The sequence below is a fragment of the Rhinolophus hipposideros genome (genome assembly GCF_964194185.1).
Source record: "Rhinolophus hipposideros genome assembly, chromosome: 9".
Taxonomy (NCBI): Eukaryota; Metazoa; Chordata; class Mammalia; order Chiroptera; family Rhinolophidae; genus Rhinolophus; species Rhinolophus hipposideros.
In genome coordinates, this window is record NC_138055.1 from 34,648,525 (window position 1) to 34,666,742 (window position 18,218).

The 18,218-nt window shown below is 37.3% G+C and overlaps 1 protein-coding gene across 2 annotated transcripts in view; it reads left to right on the plus strand.

Moving 5' to 3' along the window:
• Positions 1–2,375: 2,375 nt before the first annotated feature.
• The window catches only part of ETNK1 (ethanolamine kinase 1), a 64,213-nt gene continuing 48,370 nt past the window's right edge, over positions 2,376–18,218 (plus strand). Inside the window, exon 1 of one of the 2 annotated variants that reach the window (XM_081058406.1) lies at positions 2,376–2,812. In XM_081058406.1, the coding sequence (XP_080914532.1) occupies positions 2,657–2,812 (156 nt within the window). In that variant the 5' untranslated portion in view covers positions 2,376–2,656. The remainder of the gene's footprint in view (positions 2,813–18,218) is intronic. The other variant, XM_081058407.1, reaches the window with a different exon arrangement.

Here is an 18,218-nt window from a genome sequence, read left to right on the forward strand (position 1 = left end):
GAAATTGGTGGGTGGTAAAGAATGCCTATTTTCAAATTTATTAAATATTGCAATGATTCCCGAAGTTGTTTCTTCTACATAAATTTACCTTTCCATCAGTAATGTACATTGGAATTATTAAAATTCAAATTTTTTTCCAATCTAATGGATATAAAATGGGATCTCGTTATAATTTGCATTGCCTTTTTTTCCATAAGCTTATTGGCTGTTTGAATTTACTTTTCTGAAAATTGATTCTTTGCTCATTGTTCTGTTTGATGGTTTGGCTTTCTTACTAATTAGTGGCATTATGAATAATAATCCTCTTTTGATCATATACATTGTAATTATCTTTTGTCTATGGCTTGTCATTTAACTTCACGAGATTACAGGATAGTTAACAAGATTATGTTCTCCCTTGAGAAAGGTTATACCTTCGAGGGGTATTTCTTCTGGCATTTCAAAGGTGTGTTAACCTAGATGCATAAGAACAATGGACAGGACTTGCTTAAAAACATTTCACTAGAGAAGTTATAGGCCTGGGGCATGACTACTACCATACCTGCCACATTAGGAATTTAGGATTTATTATAGCACCTATTTTTTTGTCCACATTTTTCCCCCCATTTTTTTCCCCTTCTTCTGCCTCCCCCGCCCCACTACGGTTCAAGCTGTTGTTTCTCAGCCTAGTTGTGTAGATCACAGCTCCCTGGTCCTTGCTGATATTATGAGCCTTGCGCTCCTCACGGGTGAGGCAGTGGATCACCAGTGGTCGGTCAACAGCTCATGGCAGCTCACTGCAGCCTTCTGGCTGCTCACTGCAGCCCAGCTCCGGGGAGACCTGTTGTTTACAATCTTAGCTGTAGAGGGTGCAGCTCACTGGCCCATGTGGGAATCAAACCAGCGACCTCGGCGTTAGGAGCATGGCACTCCAACTACCTGAGCCACAGGACAGGCCCTGGAGATCTTTATTATAATTATCTTTTCTTATTTATTGAATATGGTTTATTTCTCCATTAATATAATTTCATCTATAGAGGTCTTGCACATCTTTTGTTAGTTTTATTCTTAGGTACTTAATAGTTGTTTTCTTTCTAATTGTTAACGGATGCTTCTTTAAAAGTACATACTTATGCATTTCTTGAAATTTTTTAGTAATTTGCTATTAAACCATTTTGTAATCTAAAAGTTTTAAAATTCTTAAAATGTCAAGTGTTTACATACAATCTATACAAAAATACAAGAGATATTATCTGAAATCTGAAAGTATTAGCACAGTATTTCTCCCCAGCTTGGAAGAAACCCATAATCTAGTATTTCTTGTAGTACACGATTTAAACAAGATATATGCCTAAATGTGGAAAATGCTGAATCAACTTCCTTGCTGTATTATAAAACTTTAGTTTCTTTTTCCTCTTTTCTTTCCCATTTACTGTCACCCATAGTGAGCTATTTATTTTGTGATTTAGAAAGATAAGTAGGTTCTTTCTGAGCAATCAGAATGTAAAGTCATGCTAATGAGGTAATTAAACATTTTGAATGTTAATTAAGCTGAATCCAGTCAGTGATTTAATTTACTACTAACCTCTATTCACCATGTACTAAGTGCTACAGGGAAGACAGGTTGAGGTCAAATCTCAGCTTATTTTCCTCAATCATAAGGAAAATTAGGAGGTACCAACAAATTATTCAGTTTTTAGCTCCAGTATTTTTAGTCCACTGAGGGATAACCTGAAACAGGCATCCAGCCAGTCTAGTGTTGAACCTGGAAACTGTTTTCCCTCCCTTCCATCATCATCCCAGACTATGTTTTCTTTTGTTTGTTTGTTCTTATTTTATATTGTTTATTATAACAAGCTTTTTCCTGCTCTGAATAATTCTCAGTATGGTCAAACACTTGACCTTAAACATTAATCTGGAAGTGTTGTCCTTGTCTTAACGGATTATCTTAACTGTTCCCTATACCATGATCTCCGTATACATCTCATAGGAACATAGTTGTCAATCCAACTATGGGGTCCCCAGTACACAGCAGCTCCCAGATCAAGGCGACCCAATCAATCTTGCCCAGCCTCAGGCCAAATTCAGAGGCTGATGTACCGGTTATTTCAGGATGCGTCCCAGCTTCCCAGGAGAACTCATCCCTACCTCAAACCCAGACCCCAAGACCCTCATGCTCAGGTGAGCTAAAGCTTCCATGCCTTTCGGGTCTTGGCAGGGCTCGGGCTCATTCCGGAGGGGGAGGTCTGCGTTTTTCAGACTAGCAGCACGCAGGGGAGGCTGATAATGGCAGAGGCATCTCGCTCCCGAGAGCTGGCCCATTGTGCTAACGGCTGGGAAGTCCGCCTCCGCTCTGACGCCAGGAGAGGCCCCGCCCCGCGCGTGACGCCAGCGTCAGGCCAGTCCCGGCATGCTCCGCGGTCACCGGCGGTCGAACGCAGATGAGAGGAATTTTCCCCGTGAACAACCACTGCTCCGTTCAGCTGGTGTCCAGACTTGGGTGGGCAGGAGTGCCGCCTCCCATCGTTCTCCTACCGCTCGCCCGTCAGTCTGAGCGCCCCCAGCCCTCACGCGAGGGCGCCCCGGGACGGAAGGATCCACCAGCCTGTCGGCGCCCGCCGCTCTCGTGGTCGCCGTCGCGGTCGTCGTCGTGGTAGTCTCCGCCGTCGCCTGGGCCATGGCCAATTACATACACGTCCCTCCCGGCTCCCCGGAGGTCCCCAAGCTGGACGTCACGGTTCAGGATCAGGAGGAGAAGCGCTGCCGGGAGGGGGCCCTGAGACTCCTGCAACACCTGCGGCCGCACTGGGACCCTCAGGAGGTGACCCTGCAGGTAACGCCCACGCCACAGCTCTCGGTCTTTCCCGACCCTCGCGAAGCCCCCTTCCCTTCCCGGATAATCGGAAGGTCTTCTCCCCCAGTCCTTGGAGACGTGACCGTGTCTTTCCTCGTCACGCCGAGGAAGGTCACTCCCCCTTCTTTCACGGTTGCTCGAGGGAGGTGGTCCCGGGGGGCATATTTTCTTGGTGGAAGCGGCTACGTAAGTGACGCACCCGTTCCCCGCCGGGAGGATTCCTGTTGCTAGTTGCCCCTCCTCCCACGCTCCTGTCCGTTTTCAATGCAAAATGGACATTTTCCCGCCCCTCCCCCTTTGCCAGGGGTCCGCGCCGCTCGGCCCGAGCCACCTTTTCTGCTCCTTTCGCCAGTGATGCGGTGGTTAATCCTCTCGGGTCTTTTCCTTTCCCTTCTCTCCCCTCCCCCAACGCTGTACTCCCGTTGATGCCTGACCCTGCGTTTTACCTTTTCGAGTCCTCGAATTGGCCAAAGTGTTGGATTCCAAGTCGCCATGCCCGTGCATTGCTGGGTCGTGTTCTTGGGGCGCACCACACGCATTGTTTTAGTGGGATCCGCATTAATGAGTTTTTGTTAGTCGTAGTAGTGAAATTTTAACTGTCTTACGTTAGAATGATCGGTGGCTTGTGAACATTTCTTTTTCTTGCCCACCGTATTCACAGACAGAAATTAGGAGAACAAATTCTTAAGAATCTAGGCGTTTCGTAATAACTTCTACTATGGTTTAGTATACTTGAAGTTTATTTTGAATACTCATTTTTAAGTTTTGGAGTTTGAGGAACTGGATGAAAATGAGCCTTCTTTTCCCCTGCAAACACAAAACAAAAGTCGTTTTAAAGGGTCGGGTATCTGTGGGCTGTCCCAAATCTAAGCAATGATGTAAGGCTATCACTTGAAGTAGCCAATTAGTCTGCCGCCTTTTGTGGACTGAATTATCCTGCAGGGTTATGGACAGTATCTCCGATTCTTTGCTAAAGGAGCCACCTATATACAAAGATGAATAAAACATGAACGGTGCCCTAGGGCGGAGAACAGTTCCTGACACTCAAGCTTTCTTTCGTGTTAGTTTCAGTTCTTGATTCCTAGAAGAGTTTTGAGCATATGTTTTGAAAAAACATGTTAGGCGAAATTCTTGAAATTTTAGGGGACTATTTATTAGCTAACTACATAGTACATAGTGAATACAAAAGGATTTTCATTTGTAATTAAAAAAATACATATCTAATGAAGGAAAATTAATCGAAACACCAGACTTTCGTTCTTTATTCATTAACTAGTTTGCTATAGAAGATTTTTATATTTATCAAAATGATTTGTATTCTGTCAGTTATTAATTAAACATACTAATTAAAGGCATGGTACTAACTGGTGCTCGCAAAGCAGTTACTTTTTAAGCGGAGATTTTAAAGTTTGAAGCTCTGTCGATTGGAGTTTCTGTTGATGTATTTGTCTGTAGAACAGTAACAGCTACCATGAGGTACTGTGTGCTAGGTTTGGATTAGGTGATCTGTATTTTTTATCACTTAAGCTCCCAAACAATCGTTTAGGTAGGTACTTTCCCTTTTTTGTTTAGTTTCCTTTCCTACGAAAGTGAAGTAAAGCCAGGATATAGGTTAAAAAAAAGGGGGCAAAAATGTGGTAAACATCAAACTGTTTTTGATTGTTGGCAAGTACTTGAGATTGAATCTTCTGTCTATGTAGCATCTTCTGACTTTAAGACCTTTTAACTCATAAGCCAAACTTCTAATATACTTATTTGTAAGTGAAGGTAAATTCTAGCACTTAATTTTGCCTAAAGGATGATTATTAGTTAGAAATACAATCCCTCCATGTGTAAGCAAAGCTTTTGATCCAGAAGCTGGGACAACTACTTAGCTGAATAGGTGGTTATTCATCTCTCAACTTACATTTGACTCCCACATTCTAGGTTACTACAAACTCTGCTTTTATGATGCTTCAGGATTTACTTAATAAATCTCAATGGGATTTTTTTTTTTACACTTGCTTTTATTTTTTGAAGTGTAAAGATAAAAATCACACATTTCAGGAGTGGAAATATGTATCATATAATCAACAGATTAAAACAGTCGGTATCAGTAACACATATAGCCCGTTTCTTTTCAAAAACATATTTTCTAAAATTTTTATGTGATTTAAAATATGCTTTAAACATACCTTAGAAGCTTATTCTAGTAATATGTTTCTTACCTAGCAATTACTCCTGCCAGCTGAACTATTCAGAGCATAACAGAATTTCCAAAAGCAAGCACAAAAGACTTTAATGCAGTCAAAATGGTAGAGGGCCCAGTCTTTGCTGAAAACTTAGACAACATGGAATAGTGTATCTCATTTTAGATAAGGTTTTAATAAATTTAATTACTTCGTTTTTCTATCTGTACAAGATTAAAAGAATAAAGTATAAAGGGTGGTGAGCTTTTTGGTGTATAGTATCTTAGAATAGGCGGAGTAGGTATAAACAATACCATTTTGATTGCTTTGTATTTAATAATGTTTTACTGTTTATGAAGCCCAACAACAATGCTGTGAGGTAGATGTAGACTTTTAACATGTATTTTATAGTTAATGAAACTGAACTTCCACTTTGTAAATGGCAGATCTGGAATGAGAACCCATCTTATGAATGGATCTTGATCAAGAAAAGTTTAAACTTAAATCAGGGAAGCAATGTTTGTGAAAAATTAATTTCTTAAAAATAAGAGCTCTGGCTCATAAAAAGATTTTAAGTTCCCCTGAACATAAATTTATATTACGTTTTATACATTTGACGTTATTTTAGAAAAGGGATGCACTTCAGCTTTCCTTTAAGGTAGTTACTCCTTTTGTTACGTAACAATTCCCTGTCTTATTTGAAGATGTGGAATTTTAATTTGTCTCTGTTTATTTGGATAGTCCTTGTATAAAGGAATAAAGAATCAGGTGAGATCTCTTAGGCTCAACGAATAATTCTCAGGAGACTCTTAAAATTGTTTTTCCTTCTAAAAAAGTTGATGAATCAGTGTTTGGAATGTTCCAGTATGTTGTCTCTGGATCTTTCTCTCTGCAGTGCTGGACAATGCTTTTTTCATTAACTTGTTATTATGTGAATTTTTTTTTTTTAAATGTAGGGCCTGTAGTAGATGATGGAAAAGGTAGGATAGAAAGACCTTAATTATTTGGCATTTTAAAACATTTATTCTTGTTACAGGATCTCAATGCGATCATTTGTATTTGTTACCTTATATTAACTTAGTTTTTCAATAAACAGTATACTATAGTGGTTAAGAGCATGGGGTTTGAACATAGTGCTGGTTTTGAGTCCCAGCTTTGTACTTGACTAGATTTGTTATCCTGGTAAAGTTACTTAACTTTTCTAAGCTGTAAAATGGATCCAAATACTTGTGCCTCAAAAGGTTTATGTGAGAATGAAATAAATCCTATCTCATAATTATTATTGCTACTGAGCATCTACTATATATATTGGATGCCCGAATCAAAAAACAAACAACACGTCTCTTCTTTGAAATTTCCAATTAATGTGTAATACAAATAAGAAAATAATTATAGTGTAGTGTTTTTGGAACGAGCTTTCAAATTTTATTCACATGTAAAGATTACACAAGAACGTTTAAAAAGCATACTGTTCTGCTGTTCCACAAGTTTTTGTATGTTTTTCAATGCATAGTTTTGAAACCTTAATATTATTTTTTTAAGTATACATACACTATCTTGGAAACCAATACTTGTGTTAGGTTGTGTAGCTATGTAGCAGTTTTTATATTCCCCGTGAAATAGTTACTGAAATATTCTATTAAAAATCTATAACACCTTTTATTTTACTAGTGATATTTAATAGTGAATATTTTTTATTTTAAATGAGGAATCAAAAGCCAAATATATACAGTTGCTCTATTAAATTGTATTTCTTTTAGTGTTCTAATTTAATAATTTTCCTTCCCATTTTTAAAAAGATGAGTTTGTTCCTTAGTTTATATGATGGAAGTTTCTGAAGAGTCTTAGATAAATTTAATATATTAAGGGCGCCAGACAGACACAATATTCATAGGAACCTTGAGTCCTATAGATACATATAAGGGGTCATAGTTTTTATTCAGCATAACTTTTAATATCAGTGGTTAGGTCCAGTTTTCTATTTCCTGTATCTTCTCTTTTTTTTTCAGTGTTTTATAATAATGCATTTAAGTGGGTGGTAGGACCTAAGAATATATTGACTATGGCTAAGAGGTGTATAATGTTTGATAGGCTCCTATCAAAGATGTACAATGTTTGATAGATTACCATGTGTTTTATAGTAAGATGACTAAAAACACAGGAGCCTAACGTTCTAGTTCATTTTCAGGTATTAACAGCTGTGTGACTTGGACAAAGCAAACCACTTTACGTCTCCTGGGGCCTCAGCATAATGTGGCAGAAAGGGTGACTTTTGAATCGTGACACCAGCCATTTGTAACCTTTGGCATGTTTTTAAGTCTCTATGAAATGGGACTGCTGTCTGCCTTGGAAAACAGTAGAAAAGTAGAAAATAGTAGATTTTGCTACTATACTACTACTTTACTACTATACTACTAATAGTAATTTTACCACGAATACTGATTTTATTACCTTACTACTAATAGTAGAATATCCTGAGAATTAAATTAAATATATAAAAGGATGCATAGCACATTTTCGTGTTCCATGCCTCCAGTCCCTCATCTCTCTTCCTTCCCAGACCCCTCCCCGTATTTATAAGTGGAAAACTTGATCTGAAAGAATTGTAAGCCCCTAAAATTTAGTAATTCTGATAATATATTTTTTGTACTAGATGTGTTATTTTCAGCAGCATTTCTTGGTACAACTAACTGTACCAGAAGGTAGGCATAGGGGAATGTAGGAGGGAATACTTCATAGAGGAGGGTACCTAGGCTTGAAGGAAAGTTATGATCAGATGGAATGGAGAAGCATTTCTGGGCAAAGAAAACTACTTTTCACAAAGCAAGACTGAGTATTTTGGGCAGAATGGAGTGTGAACAAAAAAAGACGACTGATTTTTGAGAAAGGGAGAGGTGAGATTTGAAGGTTTCGTACCTCAATTAGGAGGTTGTATTTTATTATCTAGGGCATAATAGGAAACCATTGAATGTTTTTAAGTAGGTGAGGTATACCATGTATGTTTTAGAGAAGTGGCAGGCTACAATGTAGGCAGTGGCAGTGTTGGTTGAAGGAAATGTTTTGTTTTGAGGAATAAGTGATCACTTAGGATATTCGTTTTGAAACTGGTGGTTACCACACACTAATAGGATGATAAATCAATATAGTGGGTTGAAACCACTACAATTTAAATAGCATGTGATATTTAAAATGGCATGTGATAGGATAGATCATAGAGCCTTGCAAGTAATAAGGTAAGTATTGTTTTGTGAAGCTTGTTTTAGTTGTATATAAAAGTATCTATCTACTATGTACTGAAATTAGATGATAAATACTATATTTCTTGCTTTGTATTGCATTAAAAATGTTTGAGAAAGAATTAATCTAGGAGAGATTGTTGTTAGTCCAGACAAGAGATGCTGGGACCCAAATTAGGAGAGTAGCCTTGGAGAAGGGAATAAGGGACAGATTTGACGTTTCAGAAAATAAATGTGCAGGACTTGTTAATTGCTTGTAGGTGAGGGAAGGGGAAGCTGACGGATTTTTGTTTTGTTTTTTGTTAGTGACAAAGATGAGGTAATAGAAGACGTGTAAGGAATCAGAGGTTGTATTTCTAATGGTTTTGTCTTATAAAGAGTGATATAACAGATGGGCTATAAATAGATACTTTTCTGTCACTCTTTTAAAAATTGTGAGATACAACAAACATACAGAAAATGCATGAAACATAAATTGTAGAAAAAATAGCTGTGTAACCCAAATCCAGGGAAAGAGAAAATATTATCAGCAACCCAGGATATCTTTTTCCCTCCCTTGTCCTAACCTCTCAGTCTTTCTAGTGGTATCACAATAGCATTTTTTAAAAAAAATTAATAATTTGAATTACTCATGTTTTGCAAGTCAGTACTCTGAGAAAATAATATACTGATTAAGTACATGAATTTCCTTTACTATGTGAACATGACATAATTTGGTTTTACTAAAAAGATGTATTACAATGTTAAACTTTGAATAGAAAACAAATTTCCTACCCATATTTTATTTTAAAATTACTGGTGTTTTATTATCTTCTGTTATACTTCTTCCATTTTTATTTTACACATTGTAATCATACCATATGTACAGTTTTGTATTCTTTTTTAAATATAACCTTTCATAATCATTTTCCCATGTTTGTATGATATTGACTGTAATTTCTGATAGCTACAAACAGTATTTGGTCATGTTAAACATGTGACTTAATTTTTTAAATGAGGATTTTAAGCTCTGAAGAGTACAAAGAAGAAAATTACAAAGGCTCATATTCTATCTAAACCTGTTGATTTTGTTTCAAATCAGTATAGGTAATACATTCCCTTAATAAAATATTTAAAACATATACAAGACTGTATATGAGATGTGAAAAGTCAAACTTCCTCTACTCCAAGTCATTCTCCCAACAGGTAATTTTGTGAACAGTTTCTTTTGAAATTATAAAAAATGAGCAGATTGTGGAATTACCAGTGTGCATATCAACCTGTGTTTATAAATATCATTGAATGTAATTATATTCATTTTGTATACATAAGTTATTCTGTATCTTGCTTTTTAAAATAACATATTTTAGACATCCTCTCATGTCAGAATATGTAATCTACCCTATATTTTTTAAGCAACATTGAATTGTTTCTATTTCTTGGATATTAAAAACAGTATTGCAATAAACTGCTTTTATACACATATTTCGGAAGACTTCTAAGTAAATTCTTATTAATGGAATTAAAAGGTTAAAAACTGCATGTGTCAGAGTTGTCCAGAGAAACAATCTCATATATATAATTTACTTCAAGGAATTGTCTTACACAACTGTGGAGGCTGGTAAGTATGAAATTTGTAGGGCAGGCTGGTGAGCTACAAACTCTAAGGCTGGAGTTGATGCTGTCTGTAGTCCTGAGGCAGAATTTCTTCAGGAAAACCTGTTTCGCTTTTAGATGTCCTTCAACTGATTGGATGAGTGTCCTCATGATTTTGGAGAATAATCTTGACTACATCTACATCTTTAGATGTACATCTACATCTTTACTACTACATCTTTACTACGTAATGTTGACCACATCTACAAGATACCATCACAGTTGCAGCTAGATTAGTGTTTGATTGAATAAAGTGGATACTGTAGCCAAGCCAAGTCTGCATATAAAACTATCATGCTGTTTCACACCTTGATATTGCCAAATTGTTACGAAAGTTGTGTTTATACTTATCAAAACAGTGTTAGAGAGTATCTTTCTTTTATACCTTGTCCAATGCCTGATACCAAATTTAAAATATTTTGCCATGAATATATGATATGAATATGATATGATATTTTGTTACTACATTACTTTTAATTTTGTTATTTTGGAAGATGGTGGAATCCAGTAGTTTATTCCACAAAACAGTTAATTGATGTGTATTAATTTCCATCTTTTAGGCTTGTTTATTAGGCATTATTTTAATAATCGAAACTTGTCTTTACTGTTTTATTGGCCTGAGGAAGCTCATTCATTTGAATTTGCTAGTTAATTGGTTGTTCTAGACCAGGGGTGTCCAAACTGCTGCCCAACTGTGGCTTGAGATCCATTGTTAAATGGCCCGCAGCAAATTCCAAAAATATATTTAGTTTACTTAAATAAACCAGGTGAGGCAATGCTTACTTCACCTCGAGTGAGTGGCCCGGCTGTTTGTGTATTTTACCCCTTAGGCCCTTGGTGAAAACAGTTGAAAAAAGTTTGGACACCCCTGTTCTAGACCATAAATACATCTGCTTCCCTGTTTGGGATTTGTTTGGGGCCCTTGAATGCTGGGAGACCAGTAGCAGCTCCCATCAGTCCACCCAATCTCTGATAATGCTCTATTAAAAATTTTTGCCTCAACCCCATCAATGTCTGCTTTATTCATCCAATTTTTCAGTAACCACTAAAAGCTTCCACTCTGTTGGGACAGATAGATTTGGTTTTTTTGAACAATTGTAATTTTCTTAGTATCATCCCAAAGACCCACAAAAGGAAGCTTGAGGTAGCAAATTGAATACAGCATTCTGAACAGTTTTTTTTGTGATGCTAACATTCAAGTTACACGGGGACCCATTTAGAAGGACCTTATCACAGTATTTACCAGGACCTGGGGGCAGGCGTATTAACTGGTTGGATATCCTGGTCCTTATATATAAAGCCCGTCTGGTACGGCCTGCATCTGCTGCATATCAGCCAACTTTATCTGGAGTATTCCACTTTGCATGTGATGGAGGGACGGGACATTTCTCCTTTTCAGGGTAAAAAACCTTTCTAGCTCTTTTTTATCTATTGTGTAAGCTAGTAGTCTTGGGATTAGGTTGCTCTGTGTTTGGGTTTGTCACAGACATTGAGGCCTGCTTAGTAGTGAGCTGTGGGTCTTTCATTAGCCCATGTCATGCCATGGTTTTCCAAACCATAGACTGCTCCTAACGTAACCATTCTTATGAGTCATACTAATAAAGGTTCTTTAGGGAGCTGGCTGTATTGATCCAAAAGTGAGACAACGACTTTATCCTATATCCCCTGGTTTTAGTAGTTGCCTGATTTTTGTCCCCCTGCCACCTGAATCATCTTGGTAAACAGAGGTGCTTATGCAGTTAATCTGCTGCGCAGCATGATTCTCTCTCTTTGAAGATGGTTCTGAGGTTGGCAGCCTGATGTTGGATTAGACGGGTTGAAATCTGGGTCAGTGCAACAGTTTCCACCCTGAAACTGTTTTTACTTTTTTGGGGGGGAGGCAGTTTGGCTAACAACAGTCAAGGAATTGTGCATTTAGACAATTTCACATTATTTTGAACTTTATTGTGGTGGAGTGACTCAACTTGTCTATGGTTAGAGCTCTCATTTCTAGTTGTCATTTACTTCCTGTGACAGATGGCAACATGCCTGCTGTTTCATATTATGAGTGAGTAGACAAACAGTGAGGCATCAGGGGCTTTATCATCCTATTCTTTTCCCCAAATAATGTGTTAGCAATTAGTCTAGGGTCATGCTAGGGAACCCATAAAGTTGAGGGTGGTCTTGATATCCTTGAAACAGGTTTTTAACCTGTCCTGTCACTGTAACTTTGAATAAATATTGAAACTTATTTAGGCCATAGTTTTCTTGTCCAACAACTTGATCATTTTCAAGTTACTTTATAATCTGTCTACATAAGCAAACATTTATTGAATATCTCTGTTGTATGTAAGCCAGTTTCTTTTTATAATTACTCTCTAAAAAGAAAGCTGAAAGTAGATTAATTAAAATTAAATGATGTTAATTTCATTTAATTTTCTGTAGTCATACTTCGTTTTATTATTCTTTGCTTTATTGAACTTCCCAGATAACTGCATTTTTTAACAAATTGAAGGTTTGTGGCAACCCTGCATTGAGCAAATCTATTGGCACTATTTTCTAACAGCCTTTGCTCGCTTCATGACTCTATCATTTTTAATAATTCTCACAGTATTTCACACTTTTTCATATATTTGTTTGGGTGATCTGTTATCAGTGATCTTTGATGTTACTATTGTAATTGCTTTGGGGAATCACAAACCATGCCCATATAAAGACGGTGAATTTAATAATGTTGTGTATGTTCTGACTATTCCACCGACATGCCATTTCCATCTCTCTCCCTCTCCTTGGGCCTCCCTATTCCCTGAGACAACAATATTGAAATTAGGCCAGTTAATACAATGACATCTAAATGTTTAAGTAAAAGAGTCACACATCTCTCACTTTAAATAGAAAGCTAGAAATGATTAAGCTTAGTGAGGAAGGTATGTTGAAAGCTGAGATGGGCCAAAAGCTAGGCCTCTTGCGCCAGTTAGCCAAGCTGTGAATGCAAAGGAAAAGTTCTTGAAGAAAATTAAAAGTACTACTTCAGTGAACACACAAATGTTAAGAAATCAGAACAGCCTTATTGCTGATAATAGAGAAAATTTTGGTGGTCTAGATAGATCAAACATTCCCTTAAAGCCAAAGCTTAATCCAGAGCAAGGCTCTAACTGTCTTCCGTTCTATGAAGGCTGGAGACGTGAGGAAGCTACAGAAGAAAAGTTTGAAGTTAGGAGAGGTTGGTGCATGAGGTTTAAGGTAAGAAGCTATCTATAACATAAAAGTGTAAGTTGAAGCAGTAGGTGCTGATACAGAAGCTGCAGCAAATTATCCAGTTCTAGCTAAGATAATTAATGAAGGTGGGTACACTAAACAACAGATTTTCAATGTAGATGAGACAATGTTCTATTGGAAGAGGATGCCATCTAGTATTTTCATAGCTAGAGAGGAGATGTAAGTGCCTGGCTTCAGAGCTTCAAAGGATAGGTTCACTCTCTTGTTAGATGCTAATGCAGCTGATGACGTTAAGTTGAAGCCAGTGCTCGTTTACTATTTTGAAAATCCTTGGGCCCTTAAGAATTATGCCAAGTCTACTCTGCCTGTGCTCTATAAATGGAAACACAAAATCTGGATGACAGCACATAAGTTTATAACATGATCTACTGAATATTTTAAGCCCACTGTTGAGAACTGCTGTTCAGAAAAAAAAGATTCCTTTCAAAATATTACTGCTTACCTCCATCAGAGCTCTTGGGTGACCAATTTTTCAATTATTTTCATTATGGGCAGCACGTTTAGTGTCTTGAGATCTCTTTCTATGCTGAAGTCATGAAGATACTCCTCAGTGTTTTCTAGAAGCTTTATTGTTTTGATATTTTACATTTTGATCTGAAATCATTTATGGTGTGAGGTGGAGGGGATCATGATTCATTTTTTTACATATGGCTATCAGTTATTCATTTATTGAAAAGACCATCTTTTCTCCATTATAGTGTCATCTTAGTGATAAATCAGGTTTCATTGTATGTGGATTTGATTGTGAATTCTGTTCTGTTCCCTTGGTCTGCTTTGTCTGTTGTACCATTACCACATTGTTTTGATTACTGTCAAATTTGCTATAGGTCTTATTACCTGGTATAGTTACTATAGTCCTTGGTGTAGAACTCTAGCTTTGTTCTTCTTTAAGATTGTCTTGACTATTTTTGACTTTTTAAACTGCCATATAAATTATAGACTCAGCTTTTTTTTTTAAATTTATACTAAATAAACAGATGGGATTTTGATTGATATTTTGTGGAATTCATAGATCTTCAAGAAGTAAATTAACAATATTGAGTCTTGCAATCTATAAACATGGTATGTCCCATTTATTTAAATCTTTAATTTCTCTCAAACTTGAAGTTTTCAATGTAGAGATTTTTCGTTTCATTTGATTTTTCTCCCTCTAGGAATTGTATGCTTTTTGATATTAATGTAAAGGTATCATTTAAAAATGGTTTGTTGGTATGCAGATATTCAATTGATTCTTATACGAGGTGTGATGAAACAATGCGGTAAATGTTTAAATAAATAAGAAAATTATTACAGTGAGAGACACATTGCCATTAATTCCCCTCAGAATACTCCCCTTCTCTTCAAACACACTTATGCCATCGTTCTTGCCACTTTGTGAATCAGTTCTTGAAGTCCTCTTTTGTGAGTGTCTTTAGTTGTGCTGTCGTGGCTGCCTTGATGTCCTGAATCCATTCAAAACGCTTATCTTTCATGGTCATTTTGACTTTGGGGAAGAGCCAGAAGTTGCACAGTGCCAGATCTGGTGAATAAGGTGGATGAGGACACACAATAATGTTTTTATTTGACAGAAATTGCTGTACAGAAGCGATGTGTGACACAATGTTGTCATGATGGGGGATGAATTGCTCATTTCTCAGGCTGTGTTTGATGTTGAAGGACATCCTGATCTCTCCTCATCTTCATTCAATTCACAATCATAACAGAATCGCTTGTACCACTTGTAAACCATCTTCATGGTCACTTCAGCGTCACCATAAACTAATTTTACCATTTTGTGTGTTTCTTTAGCACTTTTTTGCAGTTTGAAACAAAATTTCATGTTAATGTGTTGTTCGTGATCCATGATTTATAGCACACTTTAACACACACCTTCTCTTAACTGTAGCTCACACCCGACTGCACCAAACAAGTTGAAACTTGTCACACACAGTTACTAAGGTTCGATGTGCCACTTGCTATATTGAAGATCCCTGCCTTTCCATTGGATGGCACTCAGCAGCAGCATTCACCATATTTTTTGATCACATCAGAAATGCTCCACGTCACACATCCCTGATAAAGCCTCATGCAGTATGCAAGTTGAGTGAGGCAGGGTCTCAGGAAATCACTAGAGTGGAAGAGTTGTGTTTACCAGGTTAATGTAGATTGGGGCTTGTTGCCAGTCCTGGGCCTGGAACTACTCGGCAAAAGTCTCAGCACATGGAGTCACGCGGACCCAGTAGTTTTCCAAGAAAGTGCAATGTGGACGGGGCTGGCTGCTCCCTGAGAAAATACTTCCGAGCTGGGGGAGTTGCGTAGGGTGGGGCCCCGAGGAATTAGCAGGGTGGAGCAGTGGAACCCACCAGACCACTTCAGATTCAGATTTGGCCATGTGGGAGGGGAGGGCTCAACACAGGAAGATGGCGCCTGTCTGTTGGCTGCGCGGGAGAATGACCCCTTACACAGGGAAAATGGCTACTGTGCCTCCACCAGATCCCAGGGTGAGTATCTGTGAGCAAGTGAGGCTGTGCGTGTGTCCTTTAAGGTGACATCTGGGTTTCCCCCAGCCTTCCATCCCACTTGGTTGTATGAAATTCCCACTTTTTCATAGCCAGATGTCTTTGGGTCTCCGCTTCCTGGCACCAGTACTCTGGGCTGGAGAATCCACTGCAAGGCTGAAGTCCCTTGTTTCTCTAGGGGGACCTTTGCTGCCAGAATATCCCTCCTGATTGTCATCTATCACATGGAGGTTTGGGGCTTGCTCTTCTACATCTCTGCCCCTCCTACTTATCTCAAGATGACTTCTTTATATCCTTAGTTATAAAACTTTTGTTCAGCTAGACTTCAGATGGTTCTCCAGGTTGATGGTTGTATAATTTAGTTGTAATTATAATGTGTTCACAGAAGTAGGGAGGCACAGTATTTATCTACTCCACCATCTGGGATGTCTCACCTGCCTTTTAAATTTTTAATATTTATACTTACATGTTCCTATAAGCACCCACAGATTTTGATATGTCTTTTTTATCATTCAGTTCAGAATGTTTTCGAATTACCATTGTAGTTATTTTCCTTATCCCATGGATTTTCATGTTCATTGCTTCATTTCAAATAAGTGGAAGAATTTTTTTTTTCTTTATTGTGGCAAAAAGCAAATACAAAATTTATCATCTTAACCATTTTTATTTGATATGTGTATGTGTGGTGTGTTACTGATGTCTAGCTCACATCCACTGTAGTTTGAGAAAATATCTGAATGATTTTAATCATTTGGTATTTATTGAGGCTTGCTTTATAAACAAGCCTATAGTTAATTTTGGTAATGTTTCATGCAGACTTGAAAAGGATGCATATTCGGTTCTTGGGTACAGTGTTGTATGTCATTTATGTAGGATTTTAAATTGTGTTCAGATCTCTTGTACACATAGTGATTTTTTTCCTGTTTTAAAAAAATCAGCTCTTTAAAGATGTGCTCAAGTTTTGAACAATTACTGTGGAATGTATTTAGTATGTCAGTTTTTGCTATATATATTTTGAAGTTGTGTTATTGGTTGCATACACATTTAAAAGAGTTATCTCTTGTTGGATCAATTCTTTTATCATTATAAAATGTCCCTATTTATCTTCAGGACTATATCCTTAAGCTCTGTTTTGTTTGATATGATGTAACTACATCAGCTTTCTTTTGCATGTCTCTTGTGAAAGCCGCATACATATATAGTTTTTTTTCATACTTAGCCTTTTAATCGGATTATTTAGTTCTTTTACATCAATGTAACTACTTGAGTAGTTCAGATTTTCTTTCCTACCATCTTAACTATTACCTTCTGTTTGACCCATCTGTTTTGCATTCCTATTTTATCGCCTTTACTTTTTTTTCCTTCTTTCGATATGTTCCAAGCCTCAGAAGAATTCACAGTATAATATGGAGTGACAAATATAATTAAGCAATTACAGTGCATTTTAGTAAATGCTGTGTGTAGGGTACTAGCAAACACTGAGAAGTATTTATGCCTTACTTGAGTTTAGGGACTGTCTTCTAGAAGAGATAACTTTTGTGTTGGAATTTTAAAGGAAGTTGGAAGTTAGTGAGGTGAAGGAATAGAAGGGTGACTTTGTTAAGTATTAAGTAGATTACTAGATAACTTGAAGAGATACCAAGGAACTTGCATACCCTACTGATCTTGAACTTTATTTTCTGAGCAGTGTGGGACCATTTGAAGATTGCCAGTCATCATATTCTTAAATGTTGTTTAGATGTCTTATTCAGGTGGCAGTCAAGAAAGAATATTTTTAGAGGGCAGGAAGGTGCTTAAACTGGCCTAAGAGAGACCAGTGAGGCTACTGAAATCCTGCAGATAAGAGATTGACAAATTTGGGTGTTGGAAATAGGGATGGAGAAACAGAAGAATTACCTACGAAGAAAACTATGTGTAGGATGAAGAGGGCGGGTTCAAGTGGTTACCATCAGTGTAATTTTACCATCAGCATGAATAAGTTATATTATTGATATATTTATATTTTTACCCTGGGAATTTATTATGACTATCACTTCATTGCACCTGTGTGCCTGTTGTACAATAGAGAATGTTAGGGTTAGTATCGTTGGAGTTGAGATTCTGTCATACTTACAAATATCTATAGTAGTGTTTAGTAATCTGTATTCAGTAATCTTATTACCTATCTCTAGCCCTTTAAGTGCATATGTCTTACCTGTATGTTTCTGTATGTACACATAAATGTGTATACATTTTTTTGGCACCCTCTGTATGTAGTTATCCACATACTTGTTAAGAGCTTAGTGTGTGCCAGGCACTCTTCTAAGTGCTTTTATGTATATTAACTCATTGATCCACATAACAATACTATAAAGTAAATTCTAATATGCTGATACACATGAGGAAAATGAAGCATAAAGAGGTTAAGTGACTTGCCTAAGATTACTCAACTTGTAGAAAACTCAGCTAGAATTCAAGCTCAAACAGTCTTGCGTTGTAGCTCATCCTCTGAAATAGTACTATCCTAAGTACTTGACCAACAATGCAGGATAAACCCTGTGAAAAGGAGCTTCCTGAAATTTACTAGTTTGGTACCCCTCCATTGATGGGT